General features: G+C 42.4%; 1 protein-coding gene and 1 long non-coding RNA gene across 2 annotated transcripts in view; both read left to right on the forward strand.

The window, feature by feature from the left end:
* Nucleotides 1-103: 103 nt before the first annotated feature.
* On the forward strand, nt 104-813 carry LOC309695495. Its single transcript, XR_014273164.1, has 2 exons — nt 104-153; nt 317-813. It is a non-coding gene; the product is annotated as an uncharacterized lncRNA (long non-coding RNA).
* A 4,478-nt stretch (nt 814-5,291) lies between these two features.
* kif26ab (kinesin family member 26Ab) overlaps nt 5,292-16,127 on the forward strand; it is a 66,293-nt gene continuing 55,457 nt past the window's right edge. The window contains exons 1-2 of the mRNA XM_082515538.1: nt 5,292-5,551; nt 5,794-6,012. Of these exons, the coding sequence (XP_082371664.1) occupies nt 5,489-5,551; nt 5,794-6,012 (282 nt within the window). The 5' untranslated portion in view covers nt 5,292-5,488. The remainder of the gene's footprint in view (nt 5,552-5,793; nt 6,013-16,127) is intronic.

Below are 16,127 nucleotides of genomic sequence, written 5' to 3' on the forward strand. Positions count from 1 at the left end.
GTTGGACCTGCACGGGCCTCATTCCTGCCTGAATGTGAGGCTTGTACGAACCAACCCCAAAACGCTATATAAAGAGCTCTTAACCCTGCAGTTAGTCAGTCTGGGCTGGGATGACACAAAGAAACACCACCGCGAGGAAAGAACTATCTCTAGGTAAGTCTTCTCAGCGCACGTTGGCTGAAACCCCTTGTTAGTTTTTGCGTATTTGCTCTCCATCAGGCCCAGTGTGAAATCTGCTGTCGTGATGTGTTTGACTTGTGCCTTAACCGACAGATTAACAGAACTTAATTCTGTCTGTTGTTGTTTCTTTCACTAGTGAGATCAGCAGTTTAGAGGACGGACCTTGCTATGAAGACGTGCGTAGTCTCTCTGATTAAGTGGTTCTCAACAGTTCAACAGTTCTTTAACAAAATTGTGAAATGTTTAGGACCACTTGACCAGTACGACAAATGCTCCCACCTTTGGAGAAGAAGCTACACTGTTCTCGAGTGACTCTATACCAGAAAGGTCTAACGTTTGCCTTTTTTTAAATTAATTTTTTTTAAACGACAGAGTGAATTGCTCTGCTTTTCTTCTTCCTTAATGCACGCCTTTGTCTCCTACTCTCATTGTGCCCCCTTGTGTTGCAATCACACCTGCAATCCAGGAGCTGCGGGGAGCTGTAAAAATCTTCAGGGTTCAGTAATTTCATTCTGCTGGCGCACATACAAATTTTTTAACAGCTCTGCTGCTCCTGCTGCTGTAACACCCGTCCTTTTCACTGCTTTACTGTTGCTGCTGTTCAGAAGTCAATAAAGAACCATTTGTCACTAATGGGTATGCGTGGGATTGTGTACTTTACGTCTGCAGGGATGGTCGCTGTCCAAAGTACTGAAAATTGCAACTGTGGTAAATATGGAAAAATCACATCTGCTGCTATCTAATCTGACAAAACAGAGAAAAATAATTGCTGGTAAGACATTTTAATCAACAAATAGTTAAGCGTGGAGCAGCTATTTCCCCATTTAACTTGGTTTAATATCATTTTTCCTGGGCTGTTGTTTTCCCGTCTGTATTATATTGATTAAATCATTTATTAGTCTAAATTAGTTTAAAAAGCCTCTAAACTGAGATAGACTTAATTAAAGCCACAGGTTTGCATTCAGGTCTCTTCTCTGCTTAAAGGTTTGATGAGAAAACCAAAACTAAGGACTCACAATCTGACACAAGTAAATCCAAATGCTTTTTCCCAGGGAAGGGAAAGGCTACTCTACATTGCATAAATCATTCATGAAAGCAGTGTGCACCATTTATTCCCCCTCCCCTTTTTAGACAGCCCCCTTCCTTTTTTTCTTTTGATCTCCTCCATGCGCCAAGAACTATCAATATTTGCTAAACGTTTCTCACAAAGCCTGTCCGTGCACCGGGAGAAGCTGCAGATCGAGGTCTCACAGTCAGAGGATAAGACATAGGAGAGGACTTAATGAGATGCCCAGAGCGATTTCCCTGTACGTGCGCAAGGGCAGCAGATGTAGCAGCACACGAAGTCCCAGGGGATCCCGTCTTTGGAATTTCATCAGCGGCCAGAGGAGACTCAACCCAGACCTCCTCCAGAGGGGAGGGCTGGGTGACGGACATGGTAAATCATCTTTACTATGAATTGCAGTTATTGCTCTTCTCACAACCCCTGTCTCTCCATCACACAAAAGGTGTCTGTGTTTGCGTGCATGCACGCGTGCATGCGCAACAGCGGGTGTGATGAGTTGCGTTGTTCTGGGGATAAAACAAATGATTAACCCCCCTCTGCTTAGCTGTCAAGTCATAATTGTTGCACCAGAGTCACTCTTGATCTTCTCTGCCCTCCTGAAAGACAAAGAAAAACTTTGCTCCATGCAGTCGCCGCTCTCTCCCGGTGACCTTACAACTTTCCAGCAGTCAGATCAGATACGTCACACTTACACTTACAGCCACTGTGAATAAAAGTTGACTGTATTTGGGCTCTGATACTAATGAGCTAAACTAATAAAACGATTGAAGTTAAAGATAAATTTCACCCAAGATATGATTTCCGCTCAGCTAGTTCATTTGTTAAGTTAAAGGAACCATCCACAGATTTCAACCTCAGCCAACAGGTGTACTGCTGTTTCCAGGGGCTTTGAAGGCACCTTTTAAAACTCAGAGCTAAATAAAGCTAATCATGTCATAGTCTTATACCACGGAGCCCAATATACCACATACCACACCAGCCTGTGGTGTTTCTTAATTTAAACTGCACTCTCAGGTGCAACATATAGCCTATCAAATATTTGTTTCTGCTCTTATGGGCTTTGGTGGTGACACTTAACCCCATTATATCAATTTAATCCAAAAGAAATAATGCGGATTCTTACAGCTGTAACATTAAAAAAAGCATACTTTGTCAATTTGAATTCAGTTTTCAAGAAATGCGAGCCAGTGTTTCGGTGAAACCACCACGGGTGCCGCGTTTCACAGTGACACGTAGCTCACCGAGGAGCGGCTCCATGTGCATGACATCATCACTACAGTTTGTTTCCGTGCAGTCCAGTCTGAGAAGAAAAACTGGTTTATATTCGTAAATTAAACCCGGGCAGGACAACACTCTGATTATTCTGTTTAACGCCTGTTTTCATTCTAAAAACTAATCGTCTCTAAATTGTTTTTTTTTTTAAAGACAACTCATTACTTTTATAATAGATCCGCTGGATCACAGGGAAACCACCCACTGGCCTCGTTCTTAATCTCACTATCTTAGCCGCATCTTGCTCGAAGAGTTGAGGCTATTCGCTGCATAGTGATTGGCAACCATGCGATCTTACTCAGTTATAACTGTTAGTTCCATTTTTAAGCAGCAAACACCTTAAATTATCAGGAATTTCAGCACTCGGGAGATTTTTCCGCCTTGGACATCTCACAGGAAATTTGAGCTGATCTGATTTCGATACAGACTGTAATAAAGTAAAATCAATCAAAAGCTGATCTGTTTCAATCCAAACAAAATTGGCTATCACTGCAGATAACCGTCATCACGGTAAACAAATCAAGTGCCTCATATTTGATTATATCCCAGACTGGCTTCTACAGCAACACTTTAACCACAGAGCTGCAGTACATTCTGCTGCAGGAAGATTATAGGAACATTATATATGTATATAAGACAAACATATAACATAGAAGCTTTGATTGGGTCGTTACTGCAAGCCCCTACATGAATAATACAGGAATATTACAGGGGGTCTGCCGTTAGGGGTTATAGCCGGATTGTCATTGTGTTTTACGTGTTCGTCCAGGGGGATGACAACGACGCACCAGCAAATCGGCTATGAGAGCAGGTCATCTCTATCTGAGGGAACAGAGAGCGAGAGAGATGGAGAGAGAGGGAGGCTGAGTGAGGGGGAGAGAGGAAGGGAGGGAGGGGGAGAGGAGAGGAGATGAGATGAGAGTGCAGCAGATGCACAAGGTGCTCCTTCTCTCTCAGACCTGCAACAGCACTCAAAGATCATGGATAATAAAAAAGTATTTCAGTGGATATAAACACCTTTTTGCGCACCGGATGGATTGCAGTGCTTGTTTCCCTCCCTCTTATTGGGCTGCTGGAAGTCGTGGCTATTTTACGCACACGTGCGAGCGCTCAGCTTGAATGACTGAATGTCCGGATTAAAAACCCCTTTGGATCTTTTTAGGGGGTACGAGACATATAAAATAGATGGCTGTAAGAATCAAATAGGTTTCCCAGGGAGTGGAATATTTTCTAGGGTACACTTGCAGCCCACATGGCTTTACCAAACTCACCGGGGTCTCCCGAAGCTGGGAAGCCCAACCCCAGCGTCATAGACCTGGGGACATTCTTCGTCGACTCGGACATTATATTTGGGTTTACAAGTCACCTGCTGAAGAGAAAAACAAAGGTAAGAGTTTTCTCAAGGGATGTTTGAAACAAAAGCTATCTCAGAGAGCATGTTCTTGCTGGAGCGCTGTTTGCACAAGTGGGAAACAGTGACGAGCCAGATAAATGATGCGCGCTTGACGGGTCCTGTCCGCTATTCAGGACCGTGAGCAGCACCTCGTAGCATCTGCGATCCCTGTTAACCTCCAGCTTCATTCACTGATTTCAAGAATCTCCAGTTTTGCGTATTAATACTTTCTTCAGCATTTTGCAGCAAATAAAAGCGCCTTAACTTAAATTCTCTTTAACTGCTGTTAAAGTAAACGAGGAAAAATACACCTATAAGGCTTTGTAGACAATTCAGTGACAACTTACCAACATATTTAAATATGACTTATAAGCTGGTGTGGAAAAAATGTTTATTACAAGGTGCGTTGTTTAATTTAAGTCTTAATTTCCTAATAATAAATCTTCCAGTGTCTTTTGACAAGCCCCTTTCAGCCCCGAGAAATGTTGCAGCCGACGATAAAAACATATATTGGAGGTTATATTTACGTTTAAAACGTCACCATTGGCTGATATGACTTGTGCAAAAGAAGTGGACGAGAAAAAAGTGAAATAAATTAAAATCTTTTTATGGGGAGAGAAAAAAGAGAAACCGTTTCTTATGTGCAGGACAGCAGGGCATGTGGCGACTGTCGCTTACATCACCCGCATGAAATATTCAAAGTTTATCAATTAAATATTTAACCGTGGAGAGCCCACCCTCTTCAATTTGAGAGATGGTGTTCTTTATTTCTGACGGAGGATGGCGCCAGAGTAACATCAGCGACAAACATCTCTGCTCCCTGAGAGGCAACAGTTGACGGTGCACCCTGAAAGCGAATAAAGCACAAAAAAAACCCTACAAGAAGATTCATATTATCATTATCATTCATGTAAGATGTTGTCTTTGACATTAGTTTAATTAAGCTCCAATTTAGGGTTTTATATAGCCCTACCTACCAAATAACAGACTGGGTACCTTAAAGTGATTAAGGCATCTAGTATTATATTTTTCATATATAATATATATATATATATTTTTTTTTTATCTCTTTATATCTCTTAAGATATTTTTACATTTAATACAGTTGTAAAACGTTAAAACTGTACTCTAGACTATGGCTATTTAAATCCGCGTGTGATAAACTGAAGAGAGCAAGCTGAGAGAGAAACTACTGAGATTTTTAATAAAGAAATAGTGGAAACGTTTTTATGCAATTAAATTAGTATAATATTCGATAATGGTTCACTTCACAGACAACTCGATTGCCGCATGAGCAGGGAAGTTTCTTTATCCCTCCCATTCGGAGAGTAACACCGCCTCCTGCGCACGGCTGAGTGCCCTCCTGTACCAAAACTCCTCCACAACTTTGGAGCTTCATGGGGCGCACTCACAAGTTGCCTTCGCCCAGTCGCCACCGGTCCGGTGCGATGTGACAGATGACTGATAACCTTCAGTCCGGTCTTCGGTGCAGCCTATGGCTCGGTCTCACATTTTTCAGCCACAGTATCCGTGAGTTTCAAGACGTTCTCCTGAAGGTGCAACCTTGAGTTGGGAGAATGAGCTCCTCTTGGGGCAGTTCAGCTTTTGATGGTGGAGACCATGACAACCGCGTGTTCACTGTAAGTGTCTCCCTGCACAGGATTACGTGTAAAAAAAACTAATTTGCTTATTCTTAAATACAGTTTGCATTGTTTTTATTTACATCAGCTTTTGTGAGGTGCGCACTTCAGGTGCTCTGTATTCAAACGGGTTGTCAAGGTACAGGCAAAACAGTTTCACCGTCACAGTTGGACGCTTTTTAAGTGCAAACTACTCTTTTTTGAAACCTCAAAAGTTAACCAAACCTTTGCTTGTTCCGAAGGTGGAGGGATGTCCGGGTGGAGACTCTCCCGCGACCCCCAGGAAAAGACTTCACTCCGCGGAGGAAGCGCAATGGAGCAGCCGACCTCCTCCTGAGGGCGCCGGGTCGGTTCCCATCTCCGAGTCGGAGGAGAAGGGAGGCTTTTGCCAAAGTTGCCAGAAGAAAGTCTCAGAGCTGAAGAAACAAGCGCTAGCTCTGGCTGACCAGAATTCACTGAAGGTTGGTGTTATAATTTGTAATCTTTGAAATCTTTTAGCACATTCTGTCGCTCACATTTTAACTTTTTTTGTTTGCATTGAAAAGTACTGTGATCACCCAAGTTGCACTTCTGCTTTACAGTAATTCATGGTAAAATTTTCATAAAAAGCCATCAAGCAAGCAAATTATAGTAACTATTACCACAGAATAGTGATAGGAGCTCTGTAGTGATGCTTGTGTCCACCTGCACCTGCTCTTCGCATTGAAACATGAACAGTGAAATTAGATCCAGCTAATGTTTCACCAAGAAAGCTCTCACAGTCCACTTGCAAAGTTGTTTATTGCTATACTTGACTTCAAAATGCTGGCTCTGGAAGTGAAAATGGAAGCTTTTGAGACTTTGAAAGTGGCCTATTGTTTGGCTAAACAATGCTTATCTTTTTATTTTGCTGTTGGGTGTGGGGGGGTCGAAGGGGCCGAAACAAGCAGGCCCCGCTCACGTTGGAGACTGAGGAGGAAGTTAAGTCCCAGTCGACCTTCGCTGTGCATTGAAAGTGTTCCTGTGTTGCTGCTCCCACAATTCCCACCGCTGTTAAATATAGGCCCTGAGACCACTGTTGTTGTGGCGCGCTGGTTTTTGCCCCAGGGTCGGTTCTCCTTTGTTGTACCATTTTAGAGGGAAAGTCTCAAAGTTAGATTGGATTACTGCTCTACAAGGTTCACCCTGAATACGCCTGCACCTGATGTTCATACAGGAACAGAATACATAAGGGAGAAGGAAACATTTGGACAGCACCTGTGCTCCGGTTTGAATCACCTGTATGTGTGGTCTAATCTTTAAAGGTGGTTTTGAGTGTATCAGATCTATAGTCAGGTTTCAGGTTAAGTCCACACATTAGCCAAACCCTAACTATTATTATCTGCCCTGGGAACTGATCTCCCCTTTTTTAGTGTGGGACCCTCCAGCAGTACTTTGTGGCCTTCAACAGGTGCTCTGGGCTGAAGAAAGAGACGAAGACTTCCCCTCTGCCCCGTATTTTGCTCTTGTTGATGGCTAAATTGCGCCTTAATTCCGGGGTGGCAAACAGTGATGGCAGGGTGCTGTTATTGTACCAGCGTTATGGTATAGGTTTCCCCTAGGTGAAGGATAATAAAACCATTGTCTTTGTGAGTTTGAGCTGCTCACCTGTTGGGCCTCATAGGATGGATGCAGTTATGGATGATCGCTTCCAAATTACTTCCTCCATGGAGGGAAGAAGGTCAACACGGTTATTCAGGTGGCCTGCTGGGATACCTGCTAGAGTTCAGCCAGTGTTGTGTCTGCGGCCGTCATGGGAAAAATGAGTGCGGAGACTGTTTACTGAGGTCACACTTCCCCTCCCTCCCCATCCGCCCGCCGTCCCGTTTTTGAGAGGAGGAAGTCAGCTTGGTCCCCAGGCATCCCTCCCCCCCCCCTTCTCTGCCGTAGACTTATTGTTTGAATACAGTAGTAGTAGTGAGTAGATAAAAATTCAAGGAAAAGTGTTTGGGTCAAGTGAATGTGCTTTCAGACATGAAGCGACTGGAGGGAAAGCTGACTTTTAACACACATTGAAGTCCAGACAGCTTTTGCATTTTCCTGTTTGGGTCTAAAGGAACAAGAAACTCAGGGAAGTAAAGCCCTTCTCCCCTCCACGCTGTTGTTTATTGTGGCTCTGTGGAGCCCAGTGGTGTAAGTGGACAATTGCAGCAATGCAGTGATGTTTTTGTGCACAGTCCACTTGCTTTGAATGTTCAACAAAGCAGCAGCAGCAACGATTTTTGCATAACATTTACAATGAATTTCTGATTATAACCATTTTATGACATCACGCTAAGGGGGTCAAGCCTAAATTAACTTTTCTGAAATTGGGTCCTCGAGCTACTACCCCTACATTTTAACTGCCTTGACACATTTTATGTTATTCAGAGAGAAGATAATGAAAAGTCTCGTGGAAAAGTGCCCTTTCCTGAAAGGACAGGTAAAAAAAAGAAGAGACACTGACAACCACCAGACTCTATTTAATCAAGGCACTTCAATTGCTTAATTTGCATAATTAAAACCTACAATAATGAATGCCTTGACTAGAGAACAGCAGAGAGTCTGGATTTCCTAATTCTAGCATGCTTATTGTGGCTGGACACAGCAGTTAGGTGAGGTATGCCACAAAGTAAAACGATTGCTTGAATCTCAGTTTCAAAGAAACCTGTTAATTTCTTACTGCAAGCTAAATTAGCCAGCTTTCGGCTAAAGCTTAGCACCATATGGAGAGGTGAGGTATCAATTTCCACCTAGCTTTCAGTAAGAAAGGGACTAAGTGCATCTGCAAAACCATTAAACTATTTTTAAGATCAAATATGAAAACTGTTATTTGCAAATGATGTCTATGACTTTTGTACTTTTACTGATAATATAAATTTTGAGTTGTGGACGTATTTTAAATATTTCCATTTTCCAAACCATTGCACTGAGGTTTCACTGCAGGTCAGTGCTGACAGAAAATCATAAATAAAGATGCCTATGAATGTAAAAACCAGCCTTGGACCTTGTGGAGTGCACGAGTGTGCTGACTGCTTAACAGAGAATGTCCTGCGGGCCTGTGAGGGTTTAAAGATTTGGAATTAAGCTGAACTGTTGGTGTTTTTTATTGCAGCCAGGCCTCACCTCTGCCATGAGTGAAGTGAGACACTGACCTCTGCCCCGGCCACCATACAGATCAAAGTATAATGAGCAAGTGAATCAAGTTAAATCTTGCTGATAGAGAGCAAACCACAAGCTAATCAAGAATACAATGCACTGCTGATATATGCACAATGTGTTCCAGCCTATTATGGATAGGGTGAGTGAATGTGACTATGAATGTGGCTGCACAAATTAATTTGAACCACGAGGCCTTTTTGCCAGGTTTTTCATGATGAATTCATAAATTACAGGAACGGTAATTTTCACAAATGACTCACTGGGATTCATGTTTGATTTGTTCCTGCTTTGCTCCTTATTTGACCCTCAATCCATTTAAAATGCAGCCTCGTTAGTGAATCCATATAACTGTCTCGGATCAGGTTTTATTTCCCGAAACACTACAGAAAGGAAATTAATCAACCTTATGTCATCCAACAAATGTTTCCAGGCCAAACAGTCACTGGCATAGCATGTTCTGAGCATGTTTGTCTTTGATTTATGATGACCAGAGATAGGTGAGGCAGAATACACAGCTAAGGATTCAGGAATGATATTTTGCTATTTTGCACAAGCGAGCGTGTGTTTAAAAGTGTCCAAAACATATAGGCGAGAAATGGGTAAATGACTGCAGCTCTGCAGGCCTGGTTCCCGTTACCTCTCCTTTGTTGACTGCCCTCTGACATTTCTGTCACTTCTCTCAGCTTTTATGGTGGGTTAAGGTTTCAAGGAGCTGATCTGTGCAGGAACAAGAGCACACTGCAGCTTCGCTGTAGGAGGGCAGACGACAGAGGACAGAATGAAAACCCAAACTGACGTAGACTTAAAACAGAGCATGGCCATATTATTCTATTCACCTCTAAGCACCTGAGCCCCCGAGGCCCTCGCTGATACGTGTATGTGTGTGCCTGTGCGGCTGTTCAGCAGTGCGAGCACTGCAACGGGCCTGGGAGGAGATGAGAGACGAGGCAGGAGAATAGAAGAGACTCTGAGCTGAGCTGTGCTCTTGCTTTATCCCTGCATGCGGTGTGACTTCTGCTTTATGGCATGTGGCTGTATTAAACTGTAGGGCAATAATCTGGTGTCAAGTGGTGCAGAGACCATAGACATCAGTCATGCTGGTACCATGCTGTACTATATATGGGAGCCTCAGCAGCATGCAGTTGTGTACTGCCGTTTTACCCAGTCCCCACAGCTTCATTTATCCAGTGCTGGGTGTTGCGGGAATGGCAATACTTTTTCAGTATAGACCGAAATTTGTCTGAGACACCCCGAATTGACAGGCGCCTTTTTCTTTTCTCAGTGGAACAAAGCACAAAGTTAGTACTGTGAGCGTTGCAGGAATTTAATTGCCTTGAAAAAACCTCCTCCAAAAACCTTCATCTCCATTATTTTTCAGCCTGTTATTCATCTTCATCTATACTTCTGAACTGCCCAGTGCTCCCAGAGCCCTTTAAATTTGAACAGTGGAACAACTCTGTCAGTAGTTAAAGGAGTGTAAAGAATTTCTCATTCACTTTCTTGCTTCCAGATTTTCACAGCTGGTCCTGCTTTCAGAGCACTTTTACTGGCCACAAACCTTATTTTTTAACCTCCAGGCAACTCTGGAATGAAGGCCACATCTTCACTGTGTCTGCTGCAGTTTCATTTTACATCTTTAATTTAGTGAGCTGAAAGTGAATTGACCCCAATTGTCGCTGGCCAGTCTGCCACTTATCACAATTGCAAGGGTAAATTGGTATGAGGCAGAGAGCAGAAAATGGGTTCAAGGTGCACAGATTCAACGTCTGAAGGGTCTGGATGGAAAGTGAGCTGCAGTGAGGCTGATGCTCATCACCTTTCATCAGGAGGAGACCGCAGGAATCTGTTGGAGGAGGTTGCGGAATTCTCCACCTGGAACTTCCATTCCTCAAGTCTGCATGTCACTCCTTGCTCAGGGGAGCAAGATGAAACAGGAGCTGACTGAGGCTCCCCAGCAGATGCCCACTAACACACATACACGCATAATGTACGCACACAAGCAGGCACACGCACATATTTGCTTGAATGTGTCCTCCTTCGGCCATCTGGCCCTTTCTGCTGCTACTGCATGCCATTGCAGTGTCTACAGAGAGCCGTGCAGATGTTCCCACAGTTACCTGTCAAGGTGAGCAAAGCTTTTTAGAGCTGTTTAGATGTGGGGATTTACCCTGCTGCTTCCAGTTATCTCTTTCCATCTTAGATCTTCACTGTAAATATACACTCCCAATAAGTGAGCTTTGCATTTAGAAAGAGATAGAAATGTAGACAAGAGCAGCTCTGTCTCACAAGTAGCAGATCACTGTATCTAAACTGAAGTCATTGCTGTCAAGGTATTAGGTCAAATTAAGCAGGCAAGAATAAATCTTGGAACTAAAATTTTATGTCAGTGTTTAATACATTATCTGAATCTTTTTGTTTCTAACCCATCTTCTGTATGAGTAAAAGCAACTACCAGGCTTCTGCAGCTGTAAAATCATTTCATTATCGGCAGGGGAATATGCGTTATTAACAGTAACGAGAGTTAATTTAAAAATCATTGCACGCCTCTATTAACGGCATTTCAGCTGTCATGTTTGAAGGTTTTGGCTGGTCATAGTTTTGTCACTATTTATAAAAGATCACCTTAAATGACTCAAAAAGAGCTTTCTCTGGCTGTGGCATACCTGGAAACCAAGAATCGCAGCACCATCAGTTTTGACCTTTGGTCCTGGCCTCACCAGATAGTCACTTTATTGTCCTAACATGAATCTTGTGTCCTTAATCATGGGCTAATATGCTGACTAAATACAAATTCTCTTTTTTAATAAAAAGCAGGAAACCTCACTTTTCCTGACACTTCTTAATTTATTATCTTGCAAGGAGTTAAAGGTGAATGTGCCCTTCTTATGACTGACATGTTAGATATAAAGCTGCAAACCGTTTGCATCTTGGCATAACACATCACCTGAAAATAGCAGGTGACAAATGAACATGCATCTCATTTATTTTATCTACAAGAAAGGAAAAGTGTAAAAAAAATGACAAGGCAATGTTTGACAGGAGTAACAATTTTTAAAAACTGGATAGAATAATAGCTGTTTCCACCTGCTCCAGTCGCTTTGCCAAGCTAACCTGTCTGTAGTGGCATGAGTAATTGAAATTAATGAGAGGGAAACAGAGATGGTCTTTATATCCCAAAAAATGTGAATAAACATATGTCCCCTGGAATCTAAATACTTTGTACTTCTCTGAGTTTTTGATTGGATGTTAATTAAGTGCAGTAATATTTAAAATGTCTGTCAACAGTTGTTCACAGATACATGTTTACTTTACTACGCTAGTATCCCATTTATTTTATGATCAGTCATCTTTACAGGATTAAGCTGAATCAAAGCACCCTGTAATGCTCCGACTGTGACAACACCTATATCCCATGTCGGCTTCTTATTCTTAGTGGGTTTGAAAAATAATTGCCATACATAATAACATGTGTCTGAATGGGTTTGCTGCTATTTGGTGAAGGATCATGTGTTACAATGAGCCAGACTGAAATGAAACAATGGATTTGCAGTCTAGGCTGACAGGCCAATGTGTTACGGCACGGCACAGGTCTGCAGAGCATGAGAACAGAACAACAAAGGCAGAAATGTCAGTGAACAACGAACACGAATGCAACAAGAAGTCTAACCAGTGGGAATTAATCAGTTTGACTTGTTCATTTAGGGTGAGGTGCGCGTGCGTAAATATGAGCGTGAAAAAGAAAATTGCACGTGTGTGTTTGTTTCACGCGCTCTTGGTACTCCTGGCGCTTGGATCCATATGTCATGTTGAAGTGAGATGTACACAATCCGGGCAGACTGCACTCCATTATTGAGTCTGATTCAGAGTATTGGGAGGCAGAAAAAACATAGTTGTTGAGATAAATTTTCAACATGGTACACAGACACTGAGGAGCACTGAGTTGGAGGTAATCTCCTGCTGGCTCCATAAAACGCACTCAATTGACAGAAGGCCTTGTGGTAGCAGACAAATCGCCTGGCTTATAGCAATGTGCTGAAAGAGAATGCCAGCACTGTGTATCCTTGCCAAGATGGATGTGCAGACAGCAAACTCAGGGCTGTTTTGGGCGTGGCTCTCTTGCTGACAACAAACAGTGGATCAGTTGAGTATGCTGCCTGAGTTAGACTTGACATTGCCTTGTTTGTTTTCCTCTTTGCAAGATGTTAATGGAGCATCTACTTCTCACCTTCCAGTTCATGAAGTTGCCAGTGTGTGGCCTCATTGGGAATATTTAGCCACTCGAAGAGTTAGATGCTACAGAAGCAAGTGAATAAGAAGCTTAGAGATCACTAATCAGGACGTGTCACTTTACATATTACTTTTTTTTTTTAAAAACGGGTAATTTTTATCCACAATTGGCTTGTTTAGAGAATTTAAAGGAATCCTAAAAGACTCTTCTGCACCTCCAAGCAAAGTAATTACTCTCTGCAACATGCCTGCAATCATGTTTGTTGTTTAGGCAATGTAATATTTCTTTCTTTTTATTCCCAGAGGAGCCCCTGAGTGGCCAAGAGTAGTAAACTGTGGCTGCGGTTTGCAGCTGCTCCGTAAGTGCACCAGTCTGCTGTCATGTCATATTTCCCCATATGTGTCAGAGCAATAGTGTGCATGCATCTCTCTCTGATTCTATTTGTGTTTGTGTAATAGCAGATGGATAGCGATGAGTTGTGGTGTGACTTGTAGATGGCTTGTGTTAACTCATCTCCACCGGACTCCCCAGCTATGCTTTAGGCTATTCTTTATTGTCAGGAGCTCATTCAGATACGTATATAGTGCTCCATAAATCCTGGCACGGTATATAAAAAAAAGATGCCAGTCAAAGTTCACGCTGCTCATGTTCATTTCACGCTTGAGTGTCCCGCCCCATGTGTGAGGATGAGCGTGGGTATTGATGATGTGTGAATGTGCGTGAAAGTACCAGAGGAAAAAAAGATAGAGATGAAGCACAGTCAGAGTCCCTCCATCCTTTCCAGTTTGCTGCTGAATGCATCCGTCTTTCTGATCTTAACTACTACCAATTTATGATTGCTTTATTACTGTCGGCGTTTTATCTTCACTGGCCTGGTGGTGGTCATGGAGAAGGTAACCATCCAGTAGCATTACTCTAGTACTTGCTGGGGTTAGTTATGATGAGCTTTCTTTACCCCTTGTGTTTTATCACTAGCTTATATATCAGGGTCTAAAATGCCATTAAGCATCTAAGTATTATTATGTATATGAATATCAATAATGTCAGCTTAGCATCAAAGCAGGTAAACCTTCTGTAGTGAGAGGAAGCTAAAGTAAAGAAGAAATGTGTTTCAATTTGGACTTTTCTCTCATTATCAAATGACCTGACTTGGCAATTTGTCTGCTGACATTTGAAAGGAAATGGCATAGCCCTGCGTTCGACAAATGGCATCAATGTTGCTTTTATTCCAATGGAAAATTGTTGTCGCTGAATTTTTCAACAGGCGGAACAACGAAAAGGTCAATCGCAGCCGTATGGATTTTCATAATGGATTTTCAACTGAAAAAGTCATAAAATAGCTGCGTTGTTTGTCTGTGATTGGCAGCTGAAGTCCTTTTCCTTAGACTTTTATACTTTGGGAAAATGTGAAAAAAAAAGTTTTATTGATTTTGTTTTGTAAAATCGACATTAATATAAGACAATGATGTTTTGCTGCTAGACAAACTCACAAAAGTGTGATTGCAGACCTTTTTTTTAATCTCTTCTCGATGAGCCACGAAAAAATCATAAAAAAGATAAAGAAAAAAGTGCTTGAAATCTGTAGCAGTGTGTTTTGAACAGGCTGCAAAGTGAAAAGAGTAAGAGCTAATGTATAAGCTACAGTGTATCACGATAACAATCACTTTAGAGGTCACTGGTTGGAAAAACAAAAAGAAAATGAAGGGTAATTAGATTTATATTCAGATCAGCAGATATGTACTGTCTTGATAAACTGTGCCACCTCGAGCTTGTCATTACTCCCAAGCAGCAGATGCTCGTGGAGTAAACCTTCCCCTGCCTTTCTCCTATGAACCATCTCTCCCATTAATAGATCCGTCCTTTATGCTTCCCCTCTTGTTACGGCCGCTCTATTTTATGATGTCACTCTCTTTGCTGAAGAGCTCTGGGCTGTTTTATCTCCTTCGTGTGTGTCGAGCACTTAAACTTAAACCTCTCTGTTTACGAGTCCCAAACTGCCTCTCCATCCTCTGCGTTTGCTGCTCAGTATCAGTTCAGTACCACCTATAAAAGCAGAGCCGTCCTAGCTTTTCGGGGAACTTGCCGGGGAGGCCTCACAGTGCAGACTCAAAGGTAAGTGCCCAGCTAACATGCTGATGATGGGCAAAAACCTATGGAGGGACTTGTCATCAAGTGAGTGTTTGTATATGTGTGTAGATTTACCGATAGCATTGTGTCTTTGCCACATTCTCAGTTGACAGCGGCTTCTACCCCTGATTACTGCTCTGAAATCACTTTCATTCAGAGATGCTTTCAGTTTATATTTTGTTCCTACATGCTGTTGTTTTGTTGCCTGAAATTGTCATCATTAACGTGCCGTCTTTTAGGTACTCAGCTGTATTCGCTTTGCCAGTGGCTGTTTTGGCAGTGTTCACTCCCGGTGCCTCTATCAGGCACCTCTAAATCAACATGATAGATGGCAGCTTTTTGTTTACCGCTCTAAATTTATGCATCAAACAAAAAAAACATTGCTGGAATACCTTTGAACATGTCTGTGCAACGCGGAAATGCTGTCCCTCCTCAGATGAAAAGGGGGGAAGCTCCTGGGGAGAGCACCTGCACTTGTAGCCTTGGCAAATTCCTGCCAAGTTTTACTGTTCGAAGCAGGAGTGGATGCTGTAGTTGTGTTTCGCGCTCTGATCCTTTGCTCTGTTCAGCTCAACCCTCCCCTGTGTCTTTCAGGAGATGCAACAAGGAGATCATAAACGCCAGAACTCACAGTGCAGGATCATGCTTTAATATCATTCAAAGTCAGCCAGAGGGCCTGCTAGATGGTGTTAAACACTACATTTTATTGTTTATTTACAGTTTTTGCCATCTTTAGTTTCACATTTAAGCAATCCTGTTTAAGCTATGCTGACCTGACCTCAAACGCATCTCTTTTTACAAATTTAATTTAGCTAGGAATGATAGTTTGAACTTCTCTCTCCATTTTTTCTTTTTCCTGTGCTTTTTCTGACCTCTCTGTACCTGTTCACCACCACGTGAATGCATTCCTTCCTACACAAAATCCACTCCTCTACTCTTTATTTACTGTGAGCAATCTTCCACAAACTCCATTGCTGCCACACGGTCATTACCACATCTATGTAGCGAGACGGTGCCCTCCTCCTGCTTTTTCTGTCCAGCCACTGAACCCTTAACCTCACT

This window comes from Aulonocara stuartgranti (genome assembly GCF_965226115.1).
Source record: "Aulonocara stuartgranti genome assembly, chromosome: 19".
Lineage (NCBI taxonomy): Eukaryota > Metazoa > Chordata > Actinopteri > Cichliformes > Cichlidae > Aulonocara > Aulonocara stuartgranti.